General features: G+C 40.0%; 1 protein-coding gene across 6 annotated transcripts in view; it reads left to right on the forward strand.

Moving 5' to 3' along the window:
- The first annotated feature begins 3,917 nt into the window (after nt 1-3,917).
- Nucleotides 3,918-19,420, forward strand: part of rnf130 (ring finger protein 130) — an 88,450-nt gene continuing 72,947 nt past the window's right edge. For 2 of the 6 annotated variants that reach the window (XM_048603759.1, XM_048603761.1), the window contains exons 1-2: nt 3,918-4,013; nt 12,799-13,046. In XM_048603759.1, coding sequence (XP_048459716.1) covers nt 12,822-13,046 — 225 coding nt within the window. In that variant the 5' untranslated portion in view covers nt 3,918-4,013; nt 12,799-12,821. Of the gene's footprint in view, nt 4,014-12,530; nt 12,552-12,798; nt 13,047-19,420 lie in introns of those variants that run through there. The other 4 variants (XM_048603760.1, XM_048603756.1, XM_048603757.1 and 1 more) reach the window with 3 other exon arrangements.

The raw sequence follows: 19,420 nt of genomic DNA on the forward strand, positions 1-19,420 counted from the left end.
CTCGCTGATCTACCAAACTTTCCAAGGCCCTGTTTTTAATTGCATAAGTCTTGCCCTTGTTTGTTTTACCAAAATGCAATACCTCACATTTATCTAAATTAAACTCCAACTGCCATCGTTCAGCCCATTGACCGAATTGATCAAGTTCTCTGATGACTCTTCCATCCTATGTTTGCCTGTTTAGAGTCAGAGAGTCATATAGCATGGACCAGACCCTTTGGTCCAACCAGTCTACCCTGACCATGTTCCCAAACCACACTAGTCCCACCTGCTTGCATTTGGCCCATATCCCTCCAAACCTCCAAATATATTTTCAAGCGAACTGTACCTGCATGCACCACTTCCTCTGGATGTTCATTCCACACACACATCCGTCACTGTGTTTTAAAAAAAAATTGCCCTTCATGTCCATTTTAAATCTTTCTCCTCTCATCTTAAAAATATGCCCCCTAGTTTTGAACACCCCCACCTTGGGGAAAAGACCTTTGCTATTCACCTTTTCTGTGCCCCTCGTTGAGTCATAATCGTACAACACGTAAACAGACCCTTTATTCCAACCAGTCCATGCCAAACATAATTCCAAACTAAACTAGCCCCACCTGCCTGTGCCTGGTGCATATACCTCCAAACCTTTTCTATTCATGTACCCAGCCAAATGTCTTTTAAACATTGTAATTGCACCCACATCCACCAATTCCTCGAAGTTCATTTGACGTGCAAACTACCCTCTGTGTAATGATTTCATAAACCTCCATAAGGGCACCCCTCAACCTCCTATGCTGCAGTGAAAAGTCCCAGCCTATCTGGCCTATTTTTATAACTCAAACCTTCCATTCCCACTAACGTCCTGGTAAATCTTTTCTGAGCACTCTCCAGTTTAATAATATTCTTCCTATAACAAGGCAACCAGAACTGCACACGGTACTCCAGCAGAGGCCTCACCAATGTCCTGTGGAACCTCAACATGATGTCCCAACTCCTATATTCAGAAGTCTGAGCAATAAAGGCAAGTGAGCTAAACATCTTCTTTACCACCCTGTCTACCTGTGTTGTACATTTCAAAGAATTATGTACCTGAACCCCTAGGTCTCTGTTCTACAACACTACCCAGGGCCCTACCATTCATTGTACAAAACCTGCCTTTTTTTGTTTAACCAAAATGCAAGACCATGCATTTATCCAAATTAAACTCCACAGCCCATTGAGCCAATTGATCAAGATCGCTTTGTAATCTTAGATAACCTTCTTCACTGTCCAATATACTGCCAGTTTTGGTGCGATCTGCAAACTTGCTAACCATGCCTTCTATATTCTCATCTAAATCATTTATATAAACAACAAACAAAAGTGGACCCAGTACCGATCCTTGTGGAACACCGCTGGTCACAGGCCTCCAGTCCGAGAAACAACCCTCTGTCTCCTATCGTCAAGGCAATTTTGTATCCGGTTGTCAGGCTCACCGTGAATCCCATGTGATCTGACTTTACTAATTGGTCCACCATGCAAAACCTTTCAAAGGCTTTCTAAAGTTCAAATAAACAAGGTCTACCGCCATGCCTTCATCGATCTTCTTGGTTACTTGCTCAAAAAACTCAACCATGTTTGTGAGACATGATTTCCCTTGCACCAAACCATGCTGATAATCATTCCTTGTCACTCCAAATGCATATAAATCTGATATTTCATAATCACTTTCAACAACACATCCACCACTGAAGTAAGATCACAGGTCGACAGTTCCCAGGCTTTTCCTTACATCCCTTCTTAAACAAAAGCACAACATTAGCCATTCTGCAGTCATCTGGCACCTCGCCCATAGTTATAGATGATACAGATATTTCTGCAAAGGGCCCCACAATTTCCTCTCCAATTTCCCATAATGTCCTGGGATACACTAGATCAGGTCTCTGAGATTTATCCACCTTTGTTTCTTAAGATCTCCAGCACCACCTCTTCTGTAATGTGAATTGTTTTCAAAACACAAATATTCATTTCTCCAAGTTCTCTAGCATCCACAGTAAAAACTGACGCAAAATAATCATTTAATATCTCTCCCATTTCCTGAGTTTCAACACAAAGATGACCCCTTTGATCTTTAAAGGGCCATATCTGTCTGTAGTTGCTGTCTTGCTTTTAATGTACTTTGGCTTATCCTTAACCTTATTTGCCAAGGCTGTCTCATATACCCTCTTTGCATTCCTGATTTCCCTCTTAAGAATGTTCCTACACTCTTCATACTTTTCAAGAGATTCATTTGATCCCAGTTGTCTATATCTAATATGATTTTTTTTGTTCTTGCCTCGAACCTCTATCTTTATTCATCCATTGTTCCTAATCCTACCAGCCTTACTTTTCACTCTAACAGGAACCTAATGACTGAACTCCCATTATCACATTTTTGAAAGCCTCCTGCTTATCAGATGTCCTTTACCTGCGAATAGTCTACACCAGTAAATTTTTGAAAGTTCTTGTCTCATACCATTAAAATTTGCCTTACTCCAATGAAAAACATTAACTTTTATGGAAGGCTTATCCTTTTCCGTAACTATTTTAAAAGAAATAGAATTACAATCACTGGACCCAAAGTGTTCGCCTGATATGCCTTGTCTTATTAGCCAAGAAAGGTCAAGTTTTGCTCCTACTCTCGTAGGAACATTTATGTATTGAGAAACAAAATTTCCTTGAACACACTTAACAAATTCTTCACCAACCAGATCTTTAACACTAATGGTATTCCCAGTCAATGTTTGGAAAATTAAAATCACCTATTGTTACAACCTTATTATTCTTAAATATATCTGAGATCTCTCTACATTTCTCTTCAATTTCTAACTTCCACCGATATATTTTCATTGGACTGTTTTTCAGAATTATCTTCTCTAGTTACAGTAGTAAGATTTTACTTAACGTTTTCTGTGATCTCCTCTTTGAACCATTTCATAGCATTGCATACGATATGTAGAAACCTAGAAGATAGGAACGGGCCTTTTGACCCCTTAAGTCTGCTTTGCTATTCATGATCAAGGCTGATCGTTGAGCTAGTACCGTAACCCCCAACCCTGCCAATTATTCCATGATCCAGTCTGTTTCTGTGTTGTATGACTCTATGATTCCATAATTAGTTTGAGCTTCCGGATTGCTAGTTTAGTAAAATAGTCACTGTACACCTTTTTCTAGAGTGCTCAAGGAATTGAACTTTGAAGGTGTGGGTTGTTAAAGCAGTTGGGAGAGCATTCAAATTCAGTGAGATTAATTCAGTTAACAGTAGGTTGAGTAATGTCTGAAGAAGGGTGTAGGCCCGAAACGTCAGCCTTCCTGCTCTTATGATGCTGCTTGGCCTGCTGTGTTCATCCAGCTCTACACCGTGTTATCTCAGATTCTCCAGCATCTGCAGTTCCTACTATCTCTGAGTAATGTCATATATATTTGAATAGAAAGCAATAAATATGTGCAAAATGAAAAATCTCATTTAACAAAGATGAAAATGTTTACATATTGTTTATTGAAAGTTTCCATTTGATCTGTCACTGTTACCAATTTAATAAGATGGGTTGCAATAAGAAAATGCTAGAAATACTCAGCTGGTTTGGTATCATCAAAATTTACTCTTTCAAAAGAGAGCCCACATTAATGTTTTAGGATGAGGACGAAGGCCCTTAAATCTGTCTCTTCACATGCTGCCAGATCTGCTAAATGTTTCGAGTATGTTATTTTCAGTTTTTTTTAATTTCTGATTTTTGAAATCTGAAGTATCCAGTGTTTTGCTTTCATGTTACAGTAAGTTACATTTAGGTAGCATTTATTCTGTCAAAATTAATTATTCTCATCCATAAATCACGTCCAGTTTCAACATCCATCCCCCATGTGGGCAAAGAAGAGATAAAGATGAAACCGGGGCATAAGTAAGGAAAAGTTCATGGAGCCGAACTCGTTTTTGCAGAAGAAATTAACAACGTTGATAAATGATCTAACTTTTAAGCGCTCAGAGGCAGTAGAGATTCCGTAGAAATAAGGTACATGCTGCTACTAGTCTTGCTTAGCGTTAGTGCACTAATTCAGTGTTTATAGTAAAACCTAAGCAAACCAATTTTAATAGTATAACAATATACTGTCCGTGCAATACATTTAATTTATCACTTCTAATTGCTTCTAGCATTGCCACCAACGATGACATATCGTAAGCTGCTAATACGTTAGTTATGTGCTTCGAGTTCAGCAGACAGTTTGAGTTTGGAAGCACAGAATCCAGGATTGCAGTCCTGGGTATTTTCTGTAGTTCAGATAGGCTTAATTTGCAAACCTGCCTTGTCCACCATCAGGTTTATGAAGGTTTAGTGACACCGATAAAGACTGAGTGTAAGCTCAAAGCTTGCACGCACAAGTGTAATATTAAACAATGCTCAAATGAAAGTATAAATTAAAATAAACATTTCGCTTCTTAGCTCAATTCTATACTGGTTAAATGGATTCTCAAACAAAAACACAAATCCTTCACAAATGGACTGTACAAAAACTGGAAGAAGACAGGGACCAAGTTAACGGTTACTTTTCTGCATGCTGGTGATAGTGGTCGTGGTACCCCTCGGACTTTAACTCTGGAGTCATTTCTATTTGTTGTACACATCAATGATTTGAATATTGTCATAGAGAGAAGAGTATTAAGCTTTGCAAATGACACCAAAACTGGGTGATACAGTTGATTATTGTGCTCAAAGGTAACTCAATGAGGAGGATAATGATTTGATTGTGAATAGGCTAAATAGTGGTGAATATATTTCACTGTCCATAAGTAATTAGGTGATGTGCTTTGGTCTTTAAAGAAGCAACAGCAGTAATTGCATTCTGATTAAACTAGTCTCAAGGTTATGGAAGAATAGAGGAGTTTGAGGCCAAAGGTTCCCAGAACACTAATACAAAAGTTCAAGACACAAAATTCAAGGGGTGATAATGAGACTCTAAGTCTTAAGGCCTCAGAGTATGGTGCAGCATTGGTCAGCATGTGTTGGAAGAATATTAGAGCTTTGACAGTACAGCACAGATTTACAAGCTGTTTTGTTTTATTCATTTACAGGATGAGGGCATTGCTGGCATTTATTGCCCATCCCTAATTGTTAAGAGTCAACTACATTGCTGTGGGTTTTTCCCAACAATCAACAATGGATTCATGGTCATCATTAGACTCTTAATTCCAGATTTTTATTCAATTCAAATTCCACCATAATGGGATTTGAACCCCGTCCCCAGAACATTACCTGGGTCTCTGGATTAACGGAGCCAGCAGTAATACCACTAAGTCTATCTTTGTATTTCTTATTTCTTATTTCCTGGAATTTATCTTTGGTCGTCACAATGGTCAATATACTTAAAACATTTTGTTTAACATACTTTGGGTGTTCTGTTATGAAAGGCATTAAATAGGTGCATGTAATTTGAGTTTTATAATTAAATGACGTGATTGAGTCAACACTTTGTATTCCCAGAAATACTAATCACTGAAAAGTGATTTCAAAAGGTGCTGATAATGGTATTGGTCCACTGGCAATAAAACTTAATATATTCATTCTGTCGCATTGCCAGTTTTCTGATTAAAAAGTTTCTTTAATGGCGTTGCCCAGCATCGCGTACTTTTAATTATTGCACTTCTCCAATGAGAATTTGGGAAATTGCTTCCTAAAACACACTGGTCCAAAATTTGCATTTGCAATAATGGTTGCAACAAATTTGCAACAAATAAAACTGTCAACAATTACCATAATTACTACAGGTGACACCTGCACCACCATGAGGTGTGATGTGGACGCAATCTACATAGGATCGCTAAATCACATGAGCAATCAGTCTGTAACTGTACTGAAAGAATTTGGCTGGATGTGCAGCAAATTCTGAAGCACAAGTCTTCAGTACTGTTGCTGGAATGTTGTCAGGGCCCACAGCCTTTGCGGTTTCCTCCAACTGTTTCTTGATATCATGTGGAGTGAATTGAATTGGCTGAAGACTGGAATCTATGGTGCTGGTGACCAATGGAGGAGATGGATCATCCACTCGGCACTTCTGGCTGAAGATTTCTGTGAATGCTTCAGCCTTATCTTTTGCAATGATGTGTTGGGTTCTCCCCATTTAAGAATGGACATATTTGTGGAGTTGCCTACTCCAGTGAATTGCTTAATTGTCCACCACCATTCACGACTGGATGTGGCAGGACTGCAGAACTTGTGTCTGATCTGTTGATTGTGGGATCGCTTAGCTCTGTCTATCACTTGCTGCTTATGCTGTTTGACATGCAAGTAGTCCGATTTCGTCGCTTCACCAGTTTGATACTTCATTTTTAGGTATGCCTGGTGCTGTTCCTGGCATGTCTTCCTGCACTCTCTGTTGAACAAAGGTTGACTCCTAAATAAAACCAAAAGAACTGCGGATGCAGTAAGTCTCGAGCAAAAACAAAGTTGCTAGAAAAGCTCAGCAGGTCTGGCAGCATCTGTGAAGGAAAAAGCAGAGATAACGTTTCGGGTGTGGTGACCCTTCCTCAGATCCCTGGCTTGATGATAGTAATGTTTGACTGGGGCATATGCTGGGCCATGAGGTTGCATGAATAATGCCAATGTTGGAGATTCCAGAACTGGGACTGTGTGGCAGTGGTGAGCCCACCTACTTGCTAGAAAAATTCAGGGTCAAGTGTATTACCCTGAAAGCCTCGACTCAAAATGGTGAGATAACAAGGTGTAGAGCTGGATGAACACAGCAGGCCAAGCAGCATCAGCGGAGCAGGAAAGCCGACATTTCAGGTCTAGATCCTTCTTCAGAAATGGTGATTGTTCAGGCAGTAAATAGCCTACAGTAGTGACTTCTGCATCATGAAGGCCAGCATCGCTGCATTGCCAGCAGGGACACTGAGTGATGTTGGAACTGCAGTAGGCCCTGAGCTAGAAACCATTCAGCAGTCTGCAGAGTGCAGGTAATTAAGTGAAGTATGTACATACTAAGGCCAAACTGCATAGCATGTCCTGCTGTCTAATATTTTTACATTATCCACATTTCCCATCCCAGTCCAGAAGTGGTTTGCATGCATGCGCATGCAGGTGTATGTGTGAATACTGTACACAGTCCTCCACATTCTCCAGTTCTCAATATCATCCTGAACAAGTGTAGCATATCCTTCTTACTTTTGTATCCAATTTCCCTCAACATTCATAAATAACGGGCCAAATTCTGCAAATAGCAGCAAAGGGACAACAATCACCACACCGCTCCAAGACAGAATTTGCAAAATGATACTGCAGAATGTAGATTTTCTTCATTCCATGGGAATCTATGATGGTCAGGGGTGGCAGGAGAGATGAAAGGGGAAGGTGATAGCTTGGTGGTATTTTCACTACATTCGTAATCCAGAAACTCAACTAATGTTCTGGGGACCCAGGTTCTAATCCCACCATGACTGATGGTGGAAGTTGAATACAAGAAAAATATCCAAAATTAAAGAATCTCCTCATTCATGAGCCAATGCCCTTTTAGGGAAAGAAATCTGCCATCCTCACCTGGTCTAGCCTACATGTGACTTCACCCTACAGCAATGTGATTGACTCTCAATTGCTCATTGAAATGGCCTAGCAAGCCATTCCATTGTATCACATTGCTACAAAATCTCAACAGAGAAATAAAACTGGATGAAACACCCAGCATCGACCTGGGCATCAGGAAAGACAACAGCAAGAACAGCTCTGTTGATCTTGCTAAGTTCTCCTTACTAACATCTGGGGGCTGGAACCTAAATTGGGAGAGGTGTCTCACAGCCTAGTTGAAAAAAAATCATACTCCCAGAATCATACCTTCTAGATAGAATGTCCCAGACACTACCATCACCATTCCTGGTGATGTCTCATCCCACTGACAGGGCACGCCCAGCAGAGATGATGGCACGTACACAGCATAAATTGGGAGGAATGCCCTGGGAGACCTCAACATTGATTCCAGACCCCTTAAAGTCTCATGGCTTCAGATTGAACATGGGCAAAGAAACCTCTTGCTGATTATCACCTAGTAAGGGAATTGATGATAAGAAGGAAGATACTCGACCTCAACCTTACCAATCTGCTCATTGCAAATGTATCTGTCCGAGACAGTATCAGTAAGAGTGATCATCATTCAATCCTTGTGGAGACGAAGTCCTGCCTTCACAGTTGAGAACACCGACTGATGTGTGGCACTATCACTGTGCTGAATTTACATCATGGGTTATTTTTAAAGATATTTTTAAAACAAATTAGCTTAGCAAACCTCTGAAGTTTTTTGTGCTCTTGGAATGAAGTCTTGACAAAAGATAGTTGGGAACTTATTGAAGCGTGTAGAATGAGTGGACTTGTAGAAATGCAGGACAGTCCAGCACAGGAACAGCTCCTATGACCATAATGTGCCAACTGTGATGAGATTGCTAAGGCAAAAACAAAATACAAACTGCAGAACAGATTTTAAATAGGGAGACTACTGTCATTCTGAAAGTTTATAACAGCCACTTTACATTCCTCCCCAAACACAACCATTTTCCTCAGTAGTGACACTTTTTTTCTTCTTTCCTTCACTTTATAAGTTTTAGGGCTGCCCATGTTTCTTAGTTAACATAAAAATAGCGGAAGAAGATAGTTAGCTGAGTAGTAATTTACACAGAATTGTGGCCTTCATACTGTTCGCAACTGAATAGGGTCTTAAGAAGAAGCAAAAATGTAACTACTGCTTACACAGAGACAATTATGACTATGACTGATAGAAGACCATCTTGCAAGCTAATTTAAAGCATGCTATTTAATATGAGATAGACGGAGAAAAGCCTGACTCTTATTAGTTTAGGACCCGTTAGGTGATTGTAATCACATGCAAATACACATATATAATGATTTTAATTTGAGATCAAGGAATTTAATTGGATTTCTGTAGAGTCAGCTTTAGACGCAGACTGTGTCTTGATAAGGAACATCCTTGAAAAACATTGTTTGAGGTCCCTTTTACCAGCTGGCTCAAAGTTTGTGAATTAGTAAAAGTTAGAAGAAATACCCTGATACCACAATAATTAAGACTGTAGGTGATTATCACTACATATTAATATATACACCTCTACAGGTATACTGAAGTTCTAAATGCAACTAACAAACTACTATTTAACTGAATTCCTATGGACGGACAGCCTTAGACAGTAGAGAGAAGCCTCCATCCTGCTAGCAGAAGGAATTGAATAACAGATGTCGAATTCAGCAATATTGGAATGTGGTTGAATAAGGTGCATAGTGAAAATCCAAGCATAGGTAGTAAGGATGTCTGCTAAATATCATGAGATCATGGAAAGATAATCATTTACCACGCAGTTGATTATCCTGATTACATACATTTCCAATCAATAACACGATCGGTTTGCAATTGGTTTGTAAATAAACAGTTAGGTGGGCTGAAAACAAATGTCTAAAAGTTCATCTTTCCTTTTGTTCAGTGAAGAAGCTTCTGAACTCCCAGAGGTTTCTTACCACGAATATAGCATCAATAAATTCTTTGGTACTGGAAGTGAACTCTGGGTGTTAAATGATTCATTTAGTCATTCTGCCCCAGCACCATTCAAAACTTGACGCAAGTCCTGCACGTGGTCCATATTCTTCTCTTCCTTTTCTATTTCCATGTCTGTCGAAATGCTTCTTAAATTTTCCTAATGTATCTGCTTCTACCACCTCCCTTTGCAGTGCTCCCAGACATCTACCTGGTTTAAAAAAACTTTCCTTGCACATCTTCATTAGCGGAACTGGCTCAAAGGTGGAAGACAGAGGGTGGTGGTGGGGTGGGGGGTTGCTTTTCAGACTGCAGGTCTGTTACCAGCAGTGTGCCACAAGGATTGATGTTGGGTCCACTGCTTTTCATCATTTATGTAAATGATTTGGATGTGAACGTAGGAGGTATGGTTAGTAAGTTGCAGATGACAGCAAAATTTGAGGTGTAGTTAAGCTAAGGAGGTTACCTCAGTCAGTGGGATCTTGATCAGATGGGCCACTGGGCCAAGGAGTAACAGATAGAGTCTAATTTAGGTAAGTGAGAGGTACTGCATTTTGGAAAGGCAAATCAGGGCAGGACTTACCATTACCACTCCTGCGGAGTGTTGCTTGAACAAAGAGACCTTGGAGTGCAGGTTCATAGTTCCTTGCAAGTGGAGTTGCAGGTAGACAGGATAGTGAAGAAGGCATTTGATATACTTGCCTTTATTGGTCAGTGCATTGAGTATAGGAGTTAGGAGGTCATGTTGCAGTTGTACAGGACATTGGTTAGGCCGGTTTTGGAATACTGCGTTCAATTCTGGTCTCTCTGCTATAGGAAGGATGTTGTGAAACTTGAAAGGGTTCAGAAAAGATTACAAGGATGTTGCCAGGGTTAGAGGGTTTGAGCTATAGGGAGAGGCTGAATAGGCTGGTGCTGTTTTCCCTAGGGCATTGGAAGCTGAGAGGTGACCTTTATAGAGGTTTATAAAAAGATGAGGGGCATGGATATGGTGTATAGCGAGGTCTTTTCACCAGGAAAGAGGAATCCAAAACTAGAGGGAATAGAAGGTGAGAGGGGAAAGATTTAAAAAAGGGACCTAATGGGCAACGTTTTCATGCAGAATGTGATGCGAATATGGAATGAGCTGCCAGAGGAATTGGTGGACGCTGGTACAATGACAACATTTAAAAGGCATCTGGATGAGTATGTGAATAGGAGGGCTTTAGAGGTATGTGGGCCAAATGCTGACAAATGGGCCTAGATTAATTTAGGATATCCGGTCAGCTTAGTCGAGTTGGACCGAAGGACCTTTTTCTGTGCTGTACAGCTATATGATTCTATCATCTTTCCCCTCTCAACTTAAACCTGTGCCTCCTGAGTATTTGACATTTCCACCCTGGGGAAAAAGACTCTGCCTATCAACCCTTTTATTGTTTGGGTTTTGTAGTGTGATCCTCTGAGTTAAAATATTACTTGACCTACAGTGCATACGTTTTTGATAATTTAGCAAAATTTGGATTTTCCACTCTCCCACTTATTATGATAGTAAAATATCTACCTTGAGTTTGAAGAATAGAACAATGGTGAACAATCGTCACCATTATCTTCCTAAAAATCATCCACTGTCAAACAAGCCTGAAATGGAACGTAACTGAAAAATAATGCATGCTTACAGACCAAAACTGCAAATCATAAAGTCCAAAGTGTGCCATTCATTGTTATGTTGAACTAAAACAAAGTCATAAAGCTATAATTCAAGCACTTTGAAAAAAATAATTGGGTACAGGATCATAAAGCTAAAACTGAAGAGATGGTTTAACAATAAATAGGTTCAATAAAAAAAAAATCCAATGACGCCTGTTGGATAAATGTAAATGCTGAGGGGTTGTTTCTCCCCTGTGGAACAGTCTAGGACAAGAGGGCATATTCTTTAAAGGGTCACTTGATTAGAAAAAAGATGAGAACCAATTTCTTTTGAGTAATGAAATCATGGCATTATCTACTGCAGACGGCTTTTGAAACTGGGTTGTTATAGAGAGATTTTTAATCTTTGACCGCTTGGATCAAACCCCAGTATCAGTCCTCTGTATTGCCACCCATGTTTTTGAATATGAAATTTATTATAAATTTAAATCTTCCCCTGGTTTTGCATCGCAGTGTTTTGAGCAATGCCATTTGTTGTATACTGGACTGTTCCAGAAATAAGTGATAGGGTGAATAGCCAAGATCTTTTTCCCAGGGTAAGGGAGTGTAGAATTTGAGGGCATAGGTTTAAGGTGAGAGTGGAAAGATTTAAAAGGACCTAAAGGAGCAACTTTTTCACACAGGGTGGTATGTGTATGGATTGAACTGCCAGAAGAAGTGGTAGAGTCTGGTGCAATTATGATATTTAAAAGGTATCTGCATGGATACATGAATAGGAGGGGTTTAGAGGGATATGGACCAAATGCTGGCAAATAGGACAAGATTAATTTAGGATACCTGGTCAGCATAGACGAGTTGGACCTAAGGGTCTGTTTTTGTGTTGTATGACTCTAATTGGTTGTTGAGGAAAAAACAGTTCTGTACCTTTCCTATATTAGAACACAAATGATGGTACAAATAACACTTGCAATCCAATAACCTTATTTAACATAATATACATTTCCTTCTTTCCATAGCTTCTCTAGAAATGTTTTTCTTTAGTCATAATTATAGTCATAGAAACACACATTTTGGCCCACCATGTCTATGTCAACCAATAAACACCAAGCTACACTAATCCCATTTACCTGTACTTGGTCCGTAGCCTATTAATCATACTTGCCATATTAATATTAATAAAGTCAAATAGTATAAAAAAGAACTTTCAAAATAAATTTTATTTCTCCTGGTTGGTCTGCCAATTTTAGGCATGTTGATAGTGACGGGCAGCTCTGTTGCAAGAACTAGTTAAAGGCCCAGAAGGCAGGAAACATTCATAATGGCCTTTGCAGTACAAGAGCACCATCAGTTGATTTTGACATCTTGGTACAGACGCCCCTCTGTCTTCATCTAAGTGACCTTGGGTAATGTGGCTTCTTCTTGAAGGAGGATGTTGCAATGTTGCCTAACTACAAGTTTGAAAATAATTTGAAACGTCCTCTGAAATCTATATTTAGTTGTTTAACCACTTTGGGGCTGTGCTGGCAGGAGTTGTAGGTTCCAGCACAGAAATAAGGTAGAATTTGTCAATCTTGTAACTTTTTTTTTGGAATATTTGACCTGTTGCCAATCTCTTGGAGACTAATTATGATTTTTTTTTGTTTATTTTAGGTACTGGTAACATAGTCGCAGTCATGATTTCTGAACGTAGAGGTCGTGAGATTCTGAGTTACATAGAAAAAAACTTCACTGTTTTGATGTCTATAGCGGTTGGAACAGCACATTTTCCACAGTACAGCCGTGGCTCTCTTGTTTTTGTGTCCATCTCATTTATTGTGCTGATGATCATTTCTTTGGCTTGGCTGATCTTCTATTTCATCCAAAAGTTCAGATATGCAAACCTACGTGGGCGGAACCAGGTCAGTGACTTTCATTTTTGAACTTCTGCTAGATTTTAGATTAACTGAGACTTAACATGCTGCTGAAGTATGATTTTGATTTTGTGAAGATGGTGGAAAAAGCCAAATTAAAGGAGACAGGTTTTGGTGGTTAAATTTCACCATTCCTTTTCCCAATCCGTGCAGAAATGAAGAATGCACTAAAGCTTAGTACTGAGTGAAATGTCTGAACAATCTGTGTTTATTTTTCAGAAATTTAAAAAAAAAACAGTTGTGATCCCAACTCTGTCACAACAGCAGTATCAGCAAGCTTGGAAACCTGAAGTTCTGCCCTGAAAATGGCATTTCTGTGCTGCATTTTCATTTTTGAACGGAATTATTCCAGTAGTTAAGTGGGGCTGTTAATATTGTCTCCATGTTGTCAATGAAATCTTTTTTTTCCCTAAAGATGTTATCACAAATATGAGTGCAAATTTATGCATTCATAAATAAAAGAATGATAGAATCATAGAGTACAGAAGATGCCCTTCGGCCCATCAGTTTGTATAACCAAAAATATATTTCTACCCACACCAATCCCATTTCCCCTTGCTAGGCCCATAGCCTTGAATGTTATGACAGTTTGCGTTCATCCAGATATATTTTAAAGGTGGTGACGTTTCCCTCCCCAATTACCCTTTTTCAGTAGTGCATTCCAGACCCGACCACCCTCTGTGGAAAAAGTTAATTCTCAAAACACCTCTAAACCTCCTGTCTTTAACTTTAAACTTACGTCCCCTTGTTATTGACCCTTCAACTAAGAGAACAGCTGCTTTCTATCAACGCAGGCTGGAAGAACATCATCTCATTTTCTGCTTGGGGCTCTGCAGCCTTCAGGACTCCATATAGAGTTCAATAACATTAGGGTCTGAGCACCTTCTCCTATGTCCTTACCCTAATCCCTACACACCAGGCCTTGACCTCGCATAGGCTGCTGCCACAACTAAGGCAACGTCAGCCACTAATGGTTTCCATTAGCAGGCTGACCTTTACCTATTCCTTTGACTATCCAACTGTTGTTCTGTCTCTTTGGGCTCCATCTCCATCAATTGTTTCTTACTCCTGCACCCCACCTTCAGCACATATGTACCAACCTTTTCCTAGCTACAATCGGTTTGAAAGAAGTGTCACTGGACCCGAAACGTTAACTCTGCTTTCTCTCCATAGATGCTGCTAGACCTGAGTTTTTTTCCAGCAATTTTTGTTTTTGTATCTGCTTTTTATTCACCCAATCTTGGCCCCTCATAATCAATACACCTCTGTCAGGTCTCCCCTCAACCTTCTCTGCTCTAAAGGAAACAACCTGAGCTTATTCAGCCTCTCTTCATTACTGAAATGCTCCATCCAAGGCAGCCTCCCGATATATCTCCTTTGCATCTTCTCCAGTGCAGTCACTTCCTCCGCATAATCTGGTGACCAGAACTGCATTCAGTATTCCAGCTGTGGCCTAACCAAAGTTCTGTGCAGCTCCAACATGACCTCCCTGCTGTTATTGTCTATGCAATGACTGTTAAAGGCAAGTGTCCTATATGCCATCTTAACTGCCCTGATAACCTGTCCTGCCATCTTCAGGGACTTGTGGACAAGCACCCCAAGATCCCTCAGTTCCTGTGAGGTTCCTAGTGTCTTGCCATTCATTGAATGTTCCAATGTCCTTGTTTTAAATTCCCTTGTGGGACATGGATTTTGCTGGCTGAAGCCATCAGTTATTGCCTGTCCCTACTTGCCCTTAGAAGGTGCTGTTGAGCTGCATCCTTGAGCCGATGCAGCCCATGTGCTGTAGATAGGCTAGCAATGCTGTTAGAGGGAATTCCAGGATTTTGACATGGCAATATATTTCAAATCAGGTTGGTGAGTGGCTTGCTGGGAACCTTGCAAGTGGTGGTGTTCCCATGCATCTGCTGCCCTTACCCTTCTAGAGGAAGTTTTTATGGATTTGGAAGTTGCTCTCTAAGGATCTTTGCTGAATTTCCACAGTGTATCTTGTAGATCATACACATTGCTTCCAAAGTGCATCACTTCACTGGGTTAAATTCCGTCTGTCCATCTCGCCAATATGTATATCTTTCTGTAACCTAACACCTTCCTCCTTACTGTCAAACATCTGGCTAATCTTTGTGTCATAGAGTCCTACAGCACGGAAACAGACCCTTTGGCCCAACCACACCACGCCGACCATAATCCTAAACTAAACTAGTCTCGTGTGCCTGCACTTGGCCCATTTTCCTCCAAGCATTTCTTATTCATGTACTTATCCAAATGTCTTTTAAATATTGTAACTGTACCCACATCCACCACTTCCTCTCCTACAAAGTTACTTGTGATTCCTTCCCACACTCTCATCTACATCATTTGTGAATGTTGCAAACAATAAGGAGCACTGCACACCAACCTCCAGTCACATAAATGGCCTTCTACCACCATCCACTGTCTCTTAGCACTAAACCAATTTTGGATTCATCTTACCAAGTTACCCTGGATCCATGAGCTTTTACCATCTTTATCGGATTCCCATGAGGGGACTTGTCAAAGGCCTTGCTGAAATCTGTATAAACTATATCAACTGCCCTCCCTTCATCCAAATACTTGGTCACCTCCTCAAAAAGTTCAATCAGATTTGTTAGGTATAACCTCCCCTCTGATCCATGATCAGATCTTGCCTCTCTAAATGAAGATTAATTTTCTCCTTCACTATTTTCTCCAATATTTTCCCTACCATTGATGTTAAACTCAGTAGCCTGTAGTTCTCTTGTCTATCCCTACAATTCTCAAAGTTAAACCACATTTATACCACTATTATACTTGGGCATTGACTGAAAAAAAGAGACGTGCTGTCAAGGCTTTTTGTCTTGCACTTAATGTAAGAATGCTAACTTCCAGAGGCAGCACCAATTTGTACTATATGAAGAAAAGAGAAGAGTCAACTCTGGTCAAGGTGCAGTGAACATAGAGAATGCACCAGGGAACTACTGTCCACAATGCCCACACACTCACCATTCTTTTGTTTAGTTTAAAAAAAGTGTTGGTGGCAAGACATATTGCTTTTGCGTGCACTGTTTGGGTCCCTGTGTAGTATATGTAGCTTCTGACAAGCATTAATGAGCCACGTTCTGAACCTGACGGATAATCTTGAATTGGTTGTTAGCATAATTCTTAGTACATTTGGGATTATTCAGCAAAAGTTGTGCAGCTACAGAATCACATTTAAATTAGACATAATTTTCTAAGTCTCGAAAGGATGGGTTGGTTGTGTACATTCAGTACTCTGCCTATTGTGAATAGCGGAAGGTATGTGCTGTTTGTTTGACATGATCCACCAGTAATGAAGATGTAAAGCCTAAATACATCATACCGACTTAGAAATTCATATAACACATTACTAATTTGTGTTCTGGCCAGAACATCTTTTTGACTTGATGGCAACATCCTGTTAATTGACAATACCACAAAATACTACCATGAGTTAGTAACGTGTGTACATTTTTGAGATGAAGTTTAATTTGAATAAATGCGAGGTGTTGCATTATCGTAAAACGAATAAGGGCAGGATTTGTACAGTTAATGGACGGGCCCTGGGGAATGTTTTTCAGCAGAGCGACCTAAAAGTTTCAAGTACACAGTTCTTTGAAAAATGTGTCACAGGTAGATAGGATGGTAAACAAGGTATTCTGCATGAGAAAAAATTACTGCAGATGCTGGAATCCAAGGTAGACAAACAGGAGGGTGGAAGAACACAGCAAGCCAGGCAGCATCTGGAAGAGGGTAAGCAGTCAACATTTTGGGTATCAACCTTCTTCCTGACTGCTGTTTCAGGACAAAACTCAAATCACCCCAGGACCTGAAGAAGTCCTGAAGACGGGTGATACCCGAAACGTTGACTGCTCTTTTCCTCCAGATGCTGCCTGGTTTGCTGTGTTCTTCCAGCCTCCCGTTTGTCTACCAAGGCATTTAGCATGCTTGCCTTCATTGCACAGACCTTTGAATGTAGGAGTTGGGACATCATGTTGAAGTTGTGCAGGACGTTGGTGAGGCCACTTTTGGAGTATAGGATACAGTTCTAGTCACCCTGCTATAAGGAAGGATTTTATTACATTGGAGAGGATTCAGAAAAGATTTACAGGGACGTTGCCAGGACTGGAGAGTTTGAGTTATACAGAGAGGCTGGGTAGGTTGGGTCTTCTTTTGTTAGAGCATAGGAGGTTGAGGAGTGATCTTATAGAGGTTTTATCAGTCATGGGGAGCATAGAAAATGGGAATAGCAAAGATCTTTTCCCTAGGGTAAGGAAATTCAAAACTAGAGGGCGTATTTTTAAAGTGAGAGGAGAAAGATTTAAAAGGAGCCTGAAGAGCACCCTTTTGACAGAAAGGGTAGTTTGTACGTGGAATGAACTGCCAGAGGAAGTAATAGATGCAGGTGCAGCTAGAATATTTAAAAGACATTTAGACAGATACATGAATAAGAAAGGTTTATGGGATATGGGCCAAACAGAGGCAGGTGGGACTAGTTCAGTTTGGGAAACTTCGTTGGCATAGATGAGTTGGACCGAAGGTTCTTTTTCTGTGTTGAATGAATCTATGGCTCCGACCTTTACTCTTTCTGGATAATTTGTGAAAATCTCTTCATGACAGACCTTGATGAACTTTGGCCCTTTCAGTGAGAACGCATGATGTACATTAAGCCATGATCTGATCAAGTAACCATTATCCTGCAGAATAGCTTTAATGAGCTTTATTTCAGAGTCAAGCTTGCACTGTGAGCAAAAAACTTAAGCCCTGGTTAGGAAATTGCCAATGAGGCCAACCTTTGGGATAGTTAAATGTGTTAAATGTGTACTTTGACTGATGAAACCAGGTTTGTAGGGGGCACTAATATAGAACCTACTGGCAGATTTCTCAATTAGCATGAAGAATAAACGAGTTCATTAGGCTGTTCTGTTTCAAAGGTGAATTTGATCACAAGATGGAGTGCATTAAGGTGTATAAGAAATTTCATTATATATAGTTGCAGAATCAAACATAGCAAATGTACCAATTAAGTATTGGAAAAATATAAAGGGGGAGTCCAAGACTTGTCAATTCCTCATTTGTCTGTTATTAGTGAATGTTGTTATGAATGCAGTTCACTTTTCTGTTGGTCTCAACATACATTGAAAAGTTTCTGATATAGGCAGTTGTATATTTTAGCTAGCCATTAATTTCAGATTCCAAAAAAATCCATCAACCACATTTCTTCAGTGGGCAATATAATTTATTAGTTTCTAATAAAAAGATTTAGTCAACAATAAGATGCAAAGTTCAGTTGCAGTACTCTGAAATATGAATATCTAAACGTTAACCTTCCAAATTACTCTTTCTTGAGAATACATTTTGGCCATGTAAGTGCAAGTCCCTGAAGAAAAAGTATATGATTTGAAATATTCCAGATGAATTTCAGTCTGGTGTCCTAGCATATGTTGACAGTGTCATCTGACTTGTGTGGTTCTCATTGAGATCTTTCCAAAAGCAGTTCATTCAGGAGATGCTGAAAGGTGGTCTTCCAGTAGTTTCTTGGGAAAGTTGCCGCATCAGTTAATATCTGCGCTCACACTGCACCTTCCGAAAGGGATTTCCTAAAGTTGGGAAAACACCAGTCATGCGGCTTCTCTCTTGGTATTTGAAGAAACTGAGGGTTACATGTGGTGATTTTAAATGTAGGTGGGCCTTCTAATCTGTCACCTTCACTGTCCACCCACCTCTGGGCTTCCTCAGGCCTGTCTCTAATCTGTGACCACGTTTCTGACATAAAAGTAGTCAGGTGGACTATCCAGGATGGAATCAGGATTGCAAGGCGGCAACACCCATCTCCTTGACAAAACTACAGCTTAGGTTTCTCACAATTTCTGTTATGTTCTTTGGTGTCTGACTTCATAGTTATGCCAAATTTTATTTTTGATGGTTACACTGTGTTGTTCTTCCCAGTTATTATTTCCCCTGTCTTGTTGTTATGGCTAATGAAGGTATGTCCTATTCATAGCTTCAAATATGGACTGTATTCATTAGAAAGCTTCTGGAACTGTCTTTCCTATGAGTTCTATGATTCTATGAGTTGTATGAGTCATCTGTGGTTGGGACCTTCCCTGGAATTGACATGATTGACAGCAACGCTTTGTGTATTTACACCAGTTATCATTCAAAGTCATCCTCAGACCCAATCAATATACTTGGTAGATTTCTCATCAAGGTCGATGCCTCACAAAATTGACTGCTAAAGACACCAATTTTCAGTAAAGCAAGTGCGAAAGACAACCATCTATCAGCGTAATAATGTTGTTAGACTTCCAAGCCATTCTGTTTAGACAGTACCAGTATTGATCAGA

Source organism: Rhincodon typus, chromosome 12 (genome assembly GCF_021869965.1).
Source record: "Rhincodon typus isolate 14 chromosome 12, sRhiTyp1.1, whole genome shotgun sequence".
Taxonomy (NCBI): Eukaryota; Metazoa; Chordata; class Chondrichthyes; order Orectolobiformes; family Rhincodontidae; genus Rhincodon; species Rhincodon typus.